Source organism: Mycena indigotica, assembly GCF_014461135.1.
Source record: "Mycena indigotica strain 171206Taipei chromosome Unknown Mind.scaff0003, whole genome shotgun sequence".
In the NCBI taxonomy this organism is placed as follows: domain Eukaryota; kingdom Fungi; phylum Basidiomycota; class Agaricomycetes; order Agaricales; family Mycenaceae; genus Mycena; species Mycena indigotica.
In genome coordinates this window covers 3,120,325-3,135,567 of record NW_023503002.1, presented here as the reverse complement: position 1 = coordinate 3,135,567, position 15,243 = coordinate 3,120,325, and the positions used below count along the sequence as shown (strand labels likewise).

Sequence of the window (15,243 nt, the reverse complement as noted above, 5' to 3'; positions counted from 1 at the left end):
AACCACAGACGACCATCCATACTGGACCATCCAATGACCATGTGCTGGCGACGCCCCAATTGCTGACACCATTCTGTTGCTCTTTCTTCTACCACGATGAAGCCCACTTCATCCCTCGCCACTCTTTTCCTACTCGCTGTTTCGACCAGCGCTACCCCCGCATTCGAGAAACGAGCTCAATGTCAAGCCAGTTTGGATGTCGCGACTGTATATTCTCAGGTCCATATAGTTTGATGCCTCTGACCGCCGTGTTTCTAGGCTGTGGCTGCGCGCCTTCAGTCTCGCTATTACAACCCTCCCAACGGAGACTACAGTGGAGGTGTGTGGTTTTTTATGTTTCGTACTCAAAAGACACGCTAACCATTACGACTAGTGCGCTGGACCGATGCTGTATGACTTAATACAATCTACAATACCTTCAAGCTGACTTATATGTGGCAGAACAACATTGAAAACGTCCACAATCTGGTCAGTTTGATTTCTCGACAAGGTAGAAGAAATGCACTGAGGCCATTAGATGCTCGCGACTGGCTCCGATCAATGGTCTACTCTGGGTGATGACTCTTACATTGGCAGACTTGCCCTGCTCCAGCACAACGCCGGTATAAACCAGTGGGCAAGCTATGTCGATGGCAGTTGGGACGACTCTCTGTGGATTGTCTTAGCCCTGTGGAAAATTGCCGACTACAAGGCGGCTCGAGGGCGTGACAATGCAGCATTTATTGTCAGTAATTCAACTTAGCTTTGTCCTGCTTATCGGATCTTCGCAGGAAAGCGGTATGACTCTATATAACATGGTACAAGCAAGCTGGGACAACACTTGTGGTGGCGGCGGTATGCTTCCATTAGTATGGTATGTCGCTATACTAAACTATGTTCAGTTTGGTGGTCAAGCGCCAATGGCTACAAGAACTGTAAGCATGCTGCAGGACTGTAGAACGAGAGCTAATCTCCATCAGCTATCACCAACGAGCTATTCTGTGCGTTCGCGTTCATCGGTATTGGCCTCAAGTTAACAAGGGTGTAGTGCTTGTCTCTGCTGTTGGGGCTATCAACTTCCCCGGTAACTCCGCATTCCTCACCAACGCACTAAACGTACGCATCGTCTTTCTCCCTTGCCTTGCCTGATTGTGCATCATTTAGGCTAGGAATTGGAGTAAGTATTTGGCTTCATATAGTACAAGACTATAATCCTCCCAAGTCAAAAACAGTGGGCTTCGCAATGCTCAAGGCTTATTCAACGACGGTCTCAACTCCGAATGCGGAAACAATGGAGGAACCGTTTGGATCTACAATCAGGTCCTTATTATTAGAATAGTATGCACCAGTCGGCTCACTCAGATACTCAGGGCGTTATCGCAGCAGGTCTTGGAGCTCTCTATGCCACTACCAGAGACGAATCCCTCATTGTTGACGCCGAAATCACCCTCGATGCGGCTATCGCTACCTTGACCAGCGGTGGTATCCTCAAGGAAATCTGTGATGATGCTGCGTCCTCCCGTTGCAACGACGATCAGCATGCATTCAAGGTGAGCGATTCCAATTCTCATAGTTGCTGCCTCTGATTCTTTCTCTGTAGGGAATTTTCATGAGGTGTGTCCGACTCTGGTAGTGTTTCGCCTGTTAACCTTGCTTAGAATGCTCCAATATTACCTCGATCGAGTCAACGACCCGGCCCGGACAGCCAAGTACAGCGGTTTCATTCACGCGCAGGCATCCGGCGTCTATCACTACGGCACCAACGGCGAGAACGACATTGGTAGCGTTTGGTATGCACCCAGTGCAGGCGGGTCCATCTTCAGCTCTACTTCCTCCGGAAGCGGTCTTGCAGCCCACGTCGTCAACGCAAAATATGGTGCGTGTATTGGATATCTTGTTCAACGTTCGTGTTGAATCAGGCGTTTCTGATAGGCCCTTGCGACGCTCCTCTATAAATGCATACATATCTACTTAGTAATCAACTTGAATGGCAACATCGGATTAATTGTCGCTCTTTACACAAATACCATCGTGCATGAACCCAACCTCGAATACTTACCCAGTCCTGAGAGAGGCACTCTTACACATCTGCAGGACCAAAAGGCAACACCTTTTGGGTGCATTCAGGATTCGCTGCTGCCACCTGAAACAATATGTCCGTCATCAAGTCGACATTGCTCTTCAGAATGCCAGTCGTATTGACTAACACACTAGGTATATTTGCTGCCTGGTCAAAGTAGGCTTCGCAAGCCTGTCTCCTGGAATTGGCCTCTCTCTTTCATGAGCAGAATATTGTACGCACCAAACTGGTGTTGAATGGGAAAGACGGTGTCGGATCAGCGCCGTAGACTCCGTTAGCATCGTTACGGCCTGGCGCAAGACCAACACCAGTGAAAATGTCCTTTATGATTGGAGCGACCACGGAGCCGCTGACTGGTGACGCTGCTCGGTGCCAGTTGGACGGGAATGTCTGGTTTCTGAAGAAAGATCCAATGGTGCTCAATGAGGCTTCTTTGGTAGTCCCTGAATATTTCACCGTGAGAAGTTCGTGCTTGGTATGCAGCAGAAATATATACCATTAGCAAAGACGCTGCTAACAGTTCAGTTTTGAACGGCACTCAGAAGCAATAACCCACGTGAGAATGAAAGCACTCTCCATGTATGCCGCGTTCATCCGATGGGCCGCGAATTCGAAGCCGTGATTTTCTGCTTGATCCATCGCTATATTCTGTTTCTTCATGGCGATGAGAGCATCGATGTTCCAGACCGTATTGTTGCCCTCGATGCCCGGACTGCCAAATTTACCTAGTTCCAATAAGTCCTGTGGCGATGTAAGACATAGACTCGAGAAGAAATTGATAATGAACCAGATCATACAGCCTGTTTTGGAAGTTGCGATTGTCCCCAATGAATGCGTCGGCTCTCGTCATCGAAGCATCACCTGGAAAGAAGCCGCGTTGAATTTCGAAACATATCTCACGCACAACCTACCTTCGAACCGCCCATGTTTCGCTATTCCACCCGTGACTGGCCCGTCGATGTTGTATGGCAGGGCCGGAACATCTGGAGAAACGCCGCCAATAGAGATTTTGTTGACAAAAGCGTTGCCTCGAGTAAGCTTAGACAGGTAAACTCCTCAATTGTCTCAGTCTTGCAAGCCTGCATACCATGTTGTTGGAAATCATTGATGCACCTAACAGTAGTTCAATATTGAAAGCCTGGGCTGGGTAAGTCAATGTCATCCATGTCTCGAATGACCATGTCCAACCTCCATCATGCCAAGGGTTATTTCTTCGAACGTCGCAATACCGCTAGATGCACCAATGAGAAGCTGGATTTAACCTTGATAGCCCTACTTCCGAGGAATGTATCCATGATTGGCGAGAGTATTCATTGCCGCTGTGGACTGATAAGTAGGAGTTCTTGTTGTGGGGAAGTTACCAACGGCAAGCTAGTAACAAGCATTAGTGTACATATAAGGAACAAAGCATCGTGAGCTCATACGTCCGCGTTGGTCCTCTGCACCAGGGGCAATGAAGGGATGGTCTGCATCAGGGATCTGTTTCGTCCCAGTGTCGGTTGCTTGTGGAGGCAGGACGATTAACGTCCCCGTTTGACCATCCTGGACATTTGTCGTTGACGCAAACACTAAGGCCGAGAAGGACAGAAATGTGAGCAAGGGCGTCATTTTGGCAGGCAGCGGCTGAGAGCACTCTCAGTTTGCCTTTTGTAGTCCAATAACAGAATTACGATTGACGGTTTGGCGCCGCGAATGCATTGGTTGTCAAGCGATGCTGTTCGCTCAGGCGTTCAGATGGTCCGGCACGACGGGATAAAATTATCGAAGCTTGCAAGAAGGTCTTTCGAGCGCCGGTTTCCGCCGTTGCTATAATTTCGTGGAAAGACTTTCAGCAGCGCAGGAAAGGGGTGGTACTGCCGCTAGAAGATGATTGAGAACTGGAAGTCTAGGAGTCGGTGTAATCATTGCCTACATCGGAAGGGCAGCTCGAGCATCCTTGGGTGCGACTTGGATGTTGAAAACAATGTGACAGTCTTGTGACACTTCTTCCTCCTCCACGTCAACTTGAACACAATTACGGTCGCAGGTCTATGCAACCCCCACTCAAGGCTCGAAAATCTCATGAATGGGCAAGGGCTTAGAAAGTCTTCCGGTGGGGACCACACGAATAGCCGTGCAACAAGCGACGCAAGCGTTTCTGGGTCTTGCAACTACGATGTTCAATCTTGCGCACACGGTTTGCCACTAAACTGACACCGACGGCCTCTGTATGAGTCCTCTTCCTGTGCGAAGGGGAGCTTAAAGCGGACCCAGTCGGTGGTTTCGCATACTGAAATCAGCGAGAAGTCGGGAAACTGAGTTTTGATTACACTGAGCCGGGATAGCTCATGCCCAGGGGTGCTATAGCGCGGGGATCTAGTGCATTTTCATTCAATTTAATCCCATTATTATCTGGTAAGCTGCTGCTTCTGGCCCTTATTTGACTGGTTTACTTATACTCGTCAGTACTGTGTTCGCCACTTTCTTAGCATTACATGAAACTTCCTCTGAGAGAAGATAGTAAGACTTTGCGCAGCTCTCAACAGGAGCTGCCAGAAGCCTCGAGTGTGCTCGGTCCACCTTGATAAAGCGTTTTCGGACGCTAGCAATCGAATCATACCTTCATCGCCTTCAGCACCACCCTTGCCCTTCTGCTGCTGTCGCCAGCCATAGCTCATCGGCCTAGTGACATCAAATGTGAAGCAAACGACCAAGCAGGCTTCATTCAAAACAGCTATTCATACAACGCACCATTCCACAAATTCGCCACCGCAGTTAGATCATTCTTTGATGATGAGTGGTATGGTGGTACCCAAGTCAGTTCAACCACTGGCGAAGATAATGTGCCTGGCGCAACCCGTGCGGGTTTTGTAGGCGGGGGCGTCTTCAACGAGACATTGACGGCCGACAAGAGTTACGCAGACATGTTGGTCCAGGAGTACTCTTGCTACAGTAATGGTGCCACCTTCATTGCTCGACCCGGTCCTCCTCCCATTACCATTCGATACAGCGGATACACCGAGACCTTACGTTTTCGCAGTGTCTGCGATGGCAAGGCCACGTACATTGATGTTATCGCTTATACTTGCCACGAACGGGGCAATTTACGCTCTGCGCTCGATTATGATATCTGGGTTTCGATGCGTGATGAGAGCTTCTCGGCACTGGCGCAGAAATTTGGGGCTACCAGAATGGCTTGAAACTGTCCTAGTAAGCTAAGGTTGCTCCTAGCGTGCTTGATAATTAACCGTCTTCCAGTTAAGAGAAAACGCATCATATACTGACCTATCTTATATATGAAAACAGCTCAGTGCCGGCATTGACAGAAAGTCATGCGGACGCACGTGAAACACGTGGATTTCACGTGCCACCCCTCAGATACCGCCCGCCGGCTGCGAGCCGCAGGCGAGCGGCCGTGTGGGCGCTGCAAAAGTTCTGTCCATGCCATAGGCACGGGTTATTACACTTGTTTCGATCAATTCAGCGGGCCTGTGACCCGTGACCGTTTGGCCGAAATGTTCAATTCGGCCGCAGGCCGAATTTCGCGTGACCTGTTGCCTAATTAGGAAATTCGGCGCGCTGCAGGCGCGGAAAATTTGAAAATTATCCTAATTGGGACACTTTGGGACCAAAAGATTTGGCTGTGACCCGTGACCCGCCGAAATATTTCGGCCAAAAAATCCCATGTGACCGTGACCGGCCTAATTGAAGGAAATGGGTCAGTAGTCTGAGGGAAACTAAATGACGGAAGTAGCTACTTTGAATGACCTTACCTGCAAGGTACTATATCATAGTATATGCCAAGCTGATCATGTCGCTCTTGCAACATGCATGACACTCACGAAACTAGAATCGTACAGGTCCAAGTCACATGGGCGTGTTCCTCGTGAGAAAAGATATACTTCGCTCTTCTCCAATTGTCTGGTCCAACCAAGCGACCTCCGAGTCGATGATGCTTCTGCAATCCAGCTTGGCTGGTCAGTCAAGCCCTGGATGGGCATCAGGAAGCCAGTGTGCGGTCCAACTTTGGCAACGCTACCTTCCTAATATGGATCCCGACAAAAAGACGGCTGTCAGCATTGCTGCCCTCAGCACAATAAGCTGAGCCGCCTGGAGCATGGGTATTTCCAGAACTCGCAATTGTCGGCGTACAGCGATACTTAAGAGACGGCCAGGGCCCTCTTCATCCACCCATCTTCGCCCTCCCGCGGTCTCATGGCTATCTCACGACTCCTCCTCCTCTCCTTCCTCGCTGTCTCTTCCATCTTAGCCGACAGCCTTCCCAGCTCCTTTCCACATGTATACCCTGGTAAACCCATCGGCGACTACAGTCCCGCATGGCAGAAGTGTACGTTCTTAATGGCTATCATGTTATTTGTTGAAACTGTCTTGTAGACTTCCAAGTTACCTCCCCACTTCCAAATATCACATTTCCTTTACCGCGGAGCTTTGCTGGCAACATCGGGGTGCAGCGCGCGGGCCACCCCAATAACACGCTCTTCTTCTGGGGCCTCGAGAAAAAACCGGGGTCCCTAACCGCACTAAAGAGCAACGATCCGTGGGGCATCTGGTTGAATGGAGGGTACGTCACCTTCTCTTCAGTAATTCAAGTCTCACGTTGCTTCCAGACCCGGATCGTCCAGCATGGTGGGGTTCTTCTTGGAGGTATGTTTTATTCTCGATACCGCTTGTAAATGGCTCTGACGACAAGTCCCAGAACGGGCCCGTCCGAATTGACCCAAACGGAAAAATCTCCGCCAACAAGTTTTCCTGGGACACGGTTGCCGACTACTTCTGGATTGATCAGCCAGTGTAAATTTATTCCTTCTCTTTGTTTGGCTATTTCTTCTGACAATGTTTTCAGTGGTACTGGCTTCTCGACAGCAGACGCAGCTGGCTACAGTGAGTCGATTATATAATTCTTGCACGCTTGTTGATATTCTGGCTAGTTGCTGACGAGGACCAAATGGGTGCAGACTTTGTGCGCTGCTCGTCCTTTCTTTGCCTATGCTCGGTCACCAATGTTTGTGCAGATGGGCTTTTTGGCCAATCTTGTCAAAGTTTTCCCTAGTTTGGCTACCCGCCCTCTCCATCTTACCGGAGAAAGCTACGCCGGAGTGTAAGTCACCAAATTCGCTCTGAACGCGACTTATGGATACCAGATATATACCCTATATTATGAAGGCCCGTCTTTCAGTTAGTAACTTTCGGACGCAACTGATTGCCCTTGTAGGCATACTTCTCGATGGCAAAGCCACCGGTTCAGATTGCCAAAGTTGTAATTGGTGACGGTGCAATCACCACTGCCGAAGTCTTTGAACTCCTTCCAACCGTACGTGCATGGGATCAGTAAAAATCTTTCTAAGTCATTCTCAGCTGAACGTAATCGAGACATACCCACAGCTCATCGGTTACGACCCCGAGGTATACAAGTACTTCAAAGAGCAGTATGGTCGTCCTTCTTCACTTGCACCAGTTTCTGAGGTCGTTAATAGGGAACACCTCTGCGGATTCGACATCAATCTAACTTATCCACAAAATGGTGTGATCCCAAGCGTCAAATTTATCGGTGCAACGGACCGGGATGTCCCATACCTCCAACGCGCGGCTATGAAGAACCTGGCGAAACGTGGTGGCCTCATGGCTGAAATTCATCGGCGGTATGCCGAGCTGGAACCCAAGCAACGCCAACAGACCAAGCGTGACCTGAGCTTACGTGCAAATGGGACTCTCGATCCATGGGTGCGAGATTAGCCGGTGCACACAAATTATGCGAGTTCGCTGATTTTTCTCTAGTATGGTTGTGCACTCCTCCCGGAATTCATCGACTATGCATTAAACTACTCGGCACCGTGGAATTTCACTGGAGATGCCTTTAACGTCCGGAATAAACAGTTTCTGTGCTCGCTTTTCACAACTGATTTGATCTTAGGTTTATGATATTACGGACCCATTTGGCTCGCCTGGCCTTTCGGGTACCTTTCTTAATGACCCGCGCACACGAGCAGCGCTCCATGCGCCAACGAGCAAGGACTGGGAACAATCTTTCGAGTTCGTATTCGGTGACCTCGGTAAGTCGTTTTGCCTAAACGCTAACTAGTTGTTTGACGAATGTTACAGAGGATGATCCCAGTATGTTCAATTTCTACGTGTCTGTATACCATCTGTTCCTAATTTAGTTACAGGCCCACCGTGCGTTCTTTGCTTTCTCCATTATCGTCTACCTGACCTGGGCTCCAGACCCATGAATTTCTTGACTGAATTTGCCACGAACGCCACGAAACATAAAGTTTCCGTTATCTTGTACTCAGGAAACGACGATGCGCTTATAGCTCACCGGGGGACCGAAGGTTCGTAGATCCTTTTCAGCCTGATTGCCGCAGAAATAACTAATCTTGCCCTAGTTACTATTCAGGTTGGCCGATCTCCGCGGGGGTTAAAATGAGACTGACGAGGATATAGAACACCACTTTTGGTGGCATCCAAGGCTTTACCAGAAAGCCCTCTACTGTCTGGCGCGACGACAGCGGCAAGCCTGCGGGAATCGTGCATCAAGAACGCGGCTGGTCCTACGTTCTTTTCAATAACACTGGCCATCTCATACCCGCCAAAACTCCAGCGGCCGCTTTGACGTTTGCCCGTGAATTTGTGTTTGGGAACAACCCGACCGGCACTGTGTCGTCAGCCAACATCGCGGCAGTGGGCGGGGAGACGGCGGAGCTGATTGGAGCTTATCAAAACGTGATTCCGGGCTCGGACGGGATCGTCTATCAAAACGCGGCCGGCGACAAGACTTCGACTTTCGTTTACCCGTCTGCTACCATTGCGGCGTGGAATACCTTCATCCGTGGGCAGACGCGCCCACCTCCTGCTGCACCGCCTGCAAAGAATGCTCATAGCACTTCTTCTTCTCCATCATCAGCATCACAACATACCGTATCTTGGATCGGAATTTTGGTCGCGTTGGGAAGCCTGTGGCTTCTCTAAGTTATTTCGCTATCTAACCTCTTGGAACTTTTGTGGAACTACTCATGGTGTACCTTATACGCTACCTCCTGTAATCTGTTGTATAACTTGCGAACACTAGTCGTCAAGAAAGTACCGAGGTTGAGGCTTTAATTACTTAATTACTTGGTTGTGCCGGTACAGACCGGCGCAGGCGGCGCGCAAATGGCGAAATCGCATGTCCGTGTGCCCGTGTGCCGGACAAAACAGGTAATAAAACTGGGCCGAACACTTGCGTTTTGTCTTCGACTACTGTTGCTTCTTGAACCTCACTAGGCCTCACTCTCCGCAGATAATCGAACTGAAGTTACTACGACTGTACTCTGCTGTACTGCCGTCCCTTTAGGCTACTGGATGCAGGCATCATTTCACTGCGAATTTCGATTGAATTCAATTATGCCTCCAATCTGACTGCCAAAAAACTAGCGGAGAAGCGAGAAAGATCACCGTGCAAATGTATTTGCAAAGGGCGGAAAGGAACTGAACAATCATCGAATGAATGGACTTTGTTTGTCCCTTCAGCCATAGGTCGGTCGCCATGAAACCGTTCAGGTGGAGGTGAGTAAGATTTCGGTGTCGTATAAAATGCGCCCAGTTCGCCGATGTCTGCATTCATTTTCTTTCGGCCAGCGGCCCTTCTCCCTTCGTGTCTTTTTCCTGTCTCTTCTTCGTCGCGCGTTTGTTTTTTTATTTGGTTGAACCTATCTGTCGCCCACTTGCTCTGAATCGCCATGAAACTCCAACTCTTTTCGGTCATATGCTCTATTTTGCTTGCTGCAGACACCATCTCTGTCGCGCTCGCGGCTCCAGTTCCCCAGGCAGGCGATGTTGTTGATCTGGTGAGGCCACCGGCTGTGCTGCAGGAGCGGATAGTTGATCTGCCATAGATTGTTCGCGACTTGGAGGCCCGTGAGCCGATGTGGATCGACGATGACATTGTTGGTCTTCATTTTTACTTCGTCGATGGTAGGCTGACTCTGATCCCCAGCTGGAAGTCCGTGCAACGGCCGCCAAACCGGTCGCCAAACCTGTCGCCAAACCGGTAGCCAAACCAGTAGCCAAACCAGTAGCCAAACCGGTAGCAAAGCCTGTGACAAAACCTGTTGCTAAGCCCGCACCGGCTCCAGCCAAAGCTCCTGCAAAGGTCAGTTTTGAAAACATACGTAAAATTATTAGCTCACAGGTCATCCAGCCAGCAGCCCCAGCCAAGGCACGTTGCTGCATCCGAAGAAATCTGTCCTAACGTCCGAATCTAGCCGGCAGCGCCAGCAAAAGCACCTGTTAAGGTCAGCTGCATTTTCACAATGTGATGCACAATGCTTACCGGTTCAGGCTCCGACTCCAGCCAAAGGCGCGGCACCTGCAAAAGTGACCAAGTGCAGCTCTGCCCAACTCGAAGCACGGGAACTCGACAGGCGTGCTGGTGTCACCCACCCAGCTAGCACGGGGAAAATAACACTGTTCCATGGAACAACGGCCGCTAATGCCGCCCTATTGGCCAAGAGTCCTGTTGATCTCAGTAAGACACGCGGGACTGGAGATTTCAACCACAGGGTGCGCATACTTGATTCAGTCTATTGACGACCCCATTGAAAAATTGCAGCCTGAGGTTGCCGGAGGTTTCTATCTATCGGACAGTCTTATTGCTGCAGGTAAGAATTACTTCATGATGTGCTGGAACAACCCACTGACCGAGATTAGCCCAATTCGCTTGCTTCGGTATCCCTGGCCAAAGACCCGCGAGCGTTGATGTGATGGGTATGTAGTCCTGTTACGCGATTTCTTGACCTAAAGGTGGATGGTCGTGCAGAGTACACTTGGAATGGTGTGGGCCAGAAGGTGTTCAGTTTCCCCAGCGAGAATCAGGACTGGAAAGACGTGAGTGATCGAAGATTCGTCAAATGGCTGCACTCACTGGTTCGCAGTTCCAACTCTACAACCAGAACCCGAACGTCGAAGTCAACAAAAAGAGCCCATTCTTTGCCAAGGCCCAAACCATCTACCAAAATGTGATGATTGAAGGGCCACTAAACGGCCCCGTCGGTGTGTAATTTGGCTAGAAAGCTATCCCACCCGAGACCAACACCACCTAGACTTCGATCTCACAGACAGCTTCCGCCAATACGCAGTCGTGAACCAGGCCGCAGCAAACTCGCAACTGACAGTCGCTGATCGCCACCAGAACATTCTCTGCAAGAATGTTCCTAAGGGCAACGACCTTTCCAATGGTTTATATGCCCAGGGCCAGAAAGGGAACGCCAAATTTGCGACGCGTCTTGCCAAGCTCAAGGACCCCAAGTACGCGCCAGGTGGCGGATCGTGCATTGTTCAATAGAGAGTAGAAAAAAGTTATTTCATGGCATTCATTGATAATTCTATATCCGCCAATTATTAAGTCAATGGATCGAGAGTGTGAGTTGCACGTACTGGAGTTGGAAGTTGTGCTGGAAAGAGTGGAAGATGCGGTGATGACCTTGGATCAAAACCGTATTAGTCACCATCTTAGCTTCGTCGGTGCTTCGATGCACCAGCGCCCCGACCGACCGCTCATCGTCAAGTGTGCTTTCGACGGATCCAATAAACGCATCACGTTTGCCTCTGCGCGAAACTGCAATTACGATCTCCTGCGACACAGGGTGACAAATGAAATCCGAGTTTCGTGAAGGCTGGCTGACATGAATACTTGAGGTTGAACAATGCTACTCGCTCTATGCGACCAGCTACGCCATCGCATACAAGGACGACGACGGGGAGACTACGGACATCACCACGGACGCTGATTTGACGGAGGCCATCCAGTATTTCCAAGCTGGCGCGGACGACCCACCACTTTCCTCTGCCGCATCGATCCTCTCAGGCCATAGTATTCGGAGTCGGAAAATAACGCTGCGTGTTCATATAACGGTGGACTACGATGGGCCCAGCCTGTCTGACACAAGCTCCCTTGTCAGTCTCGAGGAATTTCGTAATCGCAATGGGAGCCAGCAGTCGTTTTCGTTCGGAGCGCCTTCCGTTGTTGACGTCGACGACGATTCAGTCACAGTGAGCTCGAAGGACGCCATCTCTCACGCGGCCAGACCGACGTTCAACGACGCCCGGTCCAACCATTCATGGGACATTCTATCTGAACCCGCCCAAGCTGGCCCAAGTACCACACTCCGCTACAACTCTGACTCGAGCGATCCCTTCTCCGACCACACCCGAATCCCCCCTCCCCCTCCTCCCGAAACACCATCCGACCCTGCTGCCGTCTTTGAGCGGCTCAAGATGGAAGAATCATCTCAAGATGATGCTTCCAGTGTTCAATACGACCCTCGAAGGCTGCGTGATAGTGACCGTGGAGCAGCTTGGCTTCGGGACCAAAATGCGAGGACGATAAAGAACATGTTGGGTGGACTACCAGAGCCATCAATTTCGTCTGGCGTATCGTCAATACCTGAACAAGTAGAGGAAGAGCTGGGTGGTGCTCTTGCGTTGGAGCAGGACACACGAGGAAAATATTATTACTCGTACACATCATCATCAGCCTCTCACTCAAGAGAGTCTGGCTACTATGATGACGCTGTAGTCGAGGAGATGCATCAGGCAAAACCACGACCGTCTTCGCGTAATCTTCACTGGCTAGCGGAACAGGCAGCCTCTTCCCAACCAAATCTGCGACCATCCCCTCCTCCAGAACCCATTCATAATCAAAGTCATTCGCCAGACCAATCCATCAACGATATTCCCAGAGAACTTCTCCAATATCTTCCTGTCACACCTCCCCCACACGATACTCTTACTGACTGTTCAGAGTGCGGGGTCATTCTGGATTCCATTCGATATGTTTGTGTGGTTTGTGGGCCAAAGCGACCTGTCAGTCAATCGAGTAAGGGCAAAGGGCGCAGTATGTCTGCTCCAAATGGTCATGAACATTTGCATCCTGGCCATCATCACGATCATGGACAGGAGCCCGAGTATTCGTACCCTCCTCGACCGCCAAATGGTCACCACTATTCCGACAATATTTCCTCATCTTCACGATCTTCAACTCAGTCCTTCCGAACCGGCAGCGTCGATTCATTTGGACCGCGTCAACACATCAAACCGCTGCCTCGATTACCGGGACATTCTCTACCACCAGGAAGCATGTACAGCTCCCAGGTAACTCTGATACCGCCTCCACCTCGCGAACGAGATCCTGGTTATGAATTGTGTGCTGGTTGTCTTGAAGATGCAGGAGCCAACCACGCCATAACAGGCAATTCGGATTCTTTACCCGCCGGTGCCTCTTCCCCGAACACCATTCCTTCGTCACCAGAAGATGCCCAACGAGCATCGCAATGGCGGAGATTGGCTCCTCAGAAAGGCAAGACAAGACACGCGTATCGCGAAAAAGTGTGGGGACATCTTGGATGGGAGGATGTTGGTAAGAATATATTTCTCTTCTCTTATGCGGCTGTCACTCATTGCCAACGCAGAACAAGATGATTCGCAAGTTAACGAATGTTCCACCTGCGCGGCTGTAACCTACCATCAGAGGTACAAATGTGCATCTTGCAAAAAGTTCAATCTGTGCAGGGGGTGCTATAGGTAGGGAGACTGTGAATTTACGTTCACTACTGACGCACGAGCCAGTCAAGTACACGACTTGCACCCATCACATGCTTTCCTGGCTGTACCGGACCAGGCTTTTGTTCAAGGAACCAGCGAGTCGGATCAGTTCGAAATACTTCCGCCAGACTTGGGGCCCGAAGGGGAGAAATGTGCGTCAGCTACTTCAATTGCTTAGCTTACCCTAATTTGAATAGCAATGGTGCACCCTGGTGTCAAATGCGCACAGTATGTTATGACCATCCTTCAGACCGACTCTCTCACTCTTTTCATTAGCTGCTTGTTGGAGATTGTTGGAGCGCGATTCCACTGCGTGGTTTGCGACAACATCGACATATGTTCTAATTGCGAGTCTGCCGGACTGCCTGGAAACTTAGACTCCTCTGATGGTGGTCATACATCGTCGCACATCTCCATCAAAGTAAGCATTGATGTTCTCCATTTTTTTTGACGATAATTATCCTTCAGATTCCTTATCCATTGGAAACAGACGAAGTCGAAATGGCGAGCCGTAGAGCAAACCACTTGTGGCAAGGTCGTGATGCTGCGAGTGTTGGGCTACAACCTCCTCTGGCGCCGAAAGCCAATTCGGTTATCTCGGGATATACGAGAACCGTACTTGGTGCTGGGACACGACTGCCCCCAGATACGGACCATCATATGTACTGCAATGGTTGCGGATCGGTGAGTCAAGCCAGATTGGTGATCATTTTTTTTTCTGACAGTGGGCCATTCAGAATATCATTGGTGTTCGTTACCAATGTGCTAATTGTCCGTCTCAACCGCAATGCGTTAGCTTGGTCAGTAAATCCTAGGTTTATTGAGTTTGTTTAACTTCTTCCTCCAGTGCGGGAACTGCGAGGCGCGATCGTATACGGTCCACGACCCTTCTCATGTGTTCTTCAAGCTACCACGACCAGTACAACAGCCGCTCGCTTCCCCCTACCCCTTCCTTCCCAAATTGTTCGTTCATCACTTTCGCCTTCGATGTTAAGTACTCACTTGAATGATAGGTACAAAACCAATCCTGGGCCTCCTTTGGGCATGGACCCACAAACCTATTTGTCAACGCTCAAGCATAGCGTTGCTGTGTGCGATCGGTGTATGTCTGGGATCCAAGGTGTTTGGTTTCGGTGTGCGTATTGTGCAGCGGACTACTGTGATGCGTGTGAGGCTGTTGACACGCACAACGACGCACATTGCTTCATCGCATTCAAGTCGCCAGTCGATATGCAGGCCCTAAAGTAGGTCTGATATGGGAATATATTTTCGTTGACTGACAAATTCTAGGTCATTTGCTCCAATCGAAAATCCGCCGCCTGTAATACCTTACCCGATCTATCGATAGCTGGTTGTATCTAGACATCGTGTATATCAATCTGTATATTTGGACCGTAACTGTATTCACATCTTATCTTATCTTATCATCATCAGGCATTCTCCTCGTCACAGTGTTGACTTTTTCCTTCCAACCACCATCTGCTGACAACGCAACAAGCCAATATCCAGAAGAATGACACCTTCCGACGCACGATAATATGCAGAACTCTTCCCGAAGAGTGCAACACTGTAATGTCCGGCTCTGTCGGGATTTCCCGACAGCGTCG

The 15,243-nt window shown here is 49.9% G+C and overlaps 4 protein-coding genes across 4 annotated transcripts; 3 read left to right on the top strand and 1 right to left on the bottom strand.

The window, feature by feature from the left end:
* Positions 1–96: 96 nt before the first annotated feature.
* MIND_00372400 (Six-hairpin glycosidase) lies at positions 97–1,934 on the top strand (the record flags this gene model as incomplete). Its single annotated transcript, XM_037360561.1, has 15 exons — positions 97–207; positions 259–319; positions 374–390; positions 442–468; positions 518–724; positions 771–834; positions 882–914; positions 960–980; positions 1,028–1,095; positions 1,144–1,156; positions 1,202–1,299; positions 1,350–1,529; positions 1,580–1,593; positions 1,638–1,855; positions 1,912–1,934. The coding sequence occupies 15 exons, from the start codon at positions 97–99 to the stop codon at positions 1,932–1,934; spliced, it is 1,155 nt and encodes a 384-aa protein (XP_037223446.1).
* Positions 1,935–2,059: 125 nt separating this feature from the next.
* MIND_00372300 (Cloroperoxidase) lies at positions 2,060–3,667 on the bottom strand (the record flags this gene model as incomplete). The annotated part of the gene is made up of 11 exons (XM_037360560.1): positions 2,060–2,230; positions 2,282–2,502; positions 2,556–2,569; positions 2,616–2,800; positions 2,847–2,920; positions 2,971–3,097; positions 3,147–3,197; positions 3,248–3,290; positions 3,336–3,378; positions 3,425–3,430; positions 3,484–3,667. 11 exons carry the CDS (start codon positions 3,665–3,667, stop codon positions 2,060–2,062), a joined length of 1,119 nt encoding a protein of 372 aa, XP_037223445.1.
* A 2,586-nt stretch (positions 3,668–6,253) lies between these two features.
* Positions 6,254–9,025, top strand: MIND_00372200 (Carboxypeptidase; the record flags this gene model as incomplete). The annotated part of the gene is made up of 17 exons (XM_037360559.1): positions 6,254–6,386; positions 6,434–6,620; positions 6,667–6,703; positions 6,756–6,850; positions 6,903–6,940; positions 6,988–7,019; positions 7,072–7,157; positions 7,201–7,234; positions 7,272–7,370; positions 7,415–7,780; positions 7,835–7,918; positions 7,971–8,109; positions 8,159–8,170; positions 8,224–8,230; positions 8,279–8,388; positions 8,443–8,453; positions 8,501–9,025. The coding sequence occupies 17 exons, from the start codon at positions 6,254–6,256 to the stop codon at positions 9,023–9,025; spliced, it is 1,995 nt and encodes a 664-aa protein (XP_037223444.1).
* A 749-nt stretch (positions 9,026–9,774) lies between these two features.
* Positions 9,775–14,984, top strand: MIND_00372100 (uncharacterized protein; the record flags this gene model as incomplete). Its single annotated transcript, XM_037360558.1, has 20 exons — positions 9,775–9,882; positions 9,931–9,981; positions 10,032–10,187; positions 10,220–10,597; positions 10,647–10,695; positions 10,745–10,801; positions 10,854–10,921; positions 10,969–11,086; positions 11,137–11,341; positions 11,550–11,679; positions 11,732–13,451; positions 13,504–13,615; positions 13,661–13,788; positions 13,834–13,864; positions 13,913–14,057; positions 14,105–14,320; positions 14,362–14,436; positions 14,484–14,599; positions 14,650–14,880; positions 14,927–14,984. 20 exons carry the CDS (start codon positions 9,775–9,777, stop codon positions 14,982–14,984), a joined length of 4,152 nt encoding a protein of 1,383 aa, XP_037223443.1.
* Between the last annotated feature and the right edge of the window lie 259 nt (positions 14,985–15,243).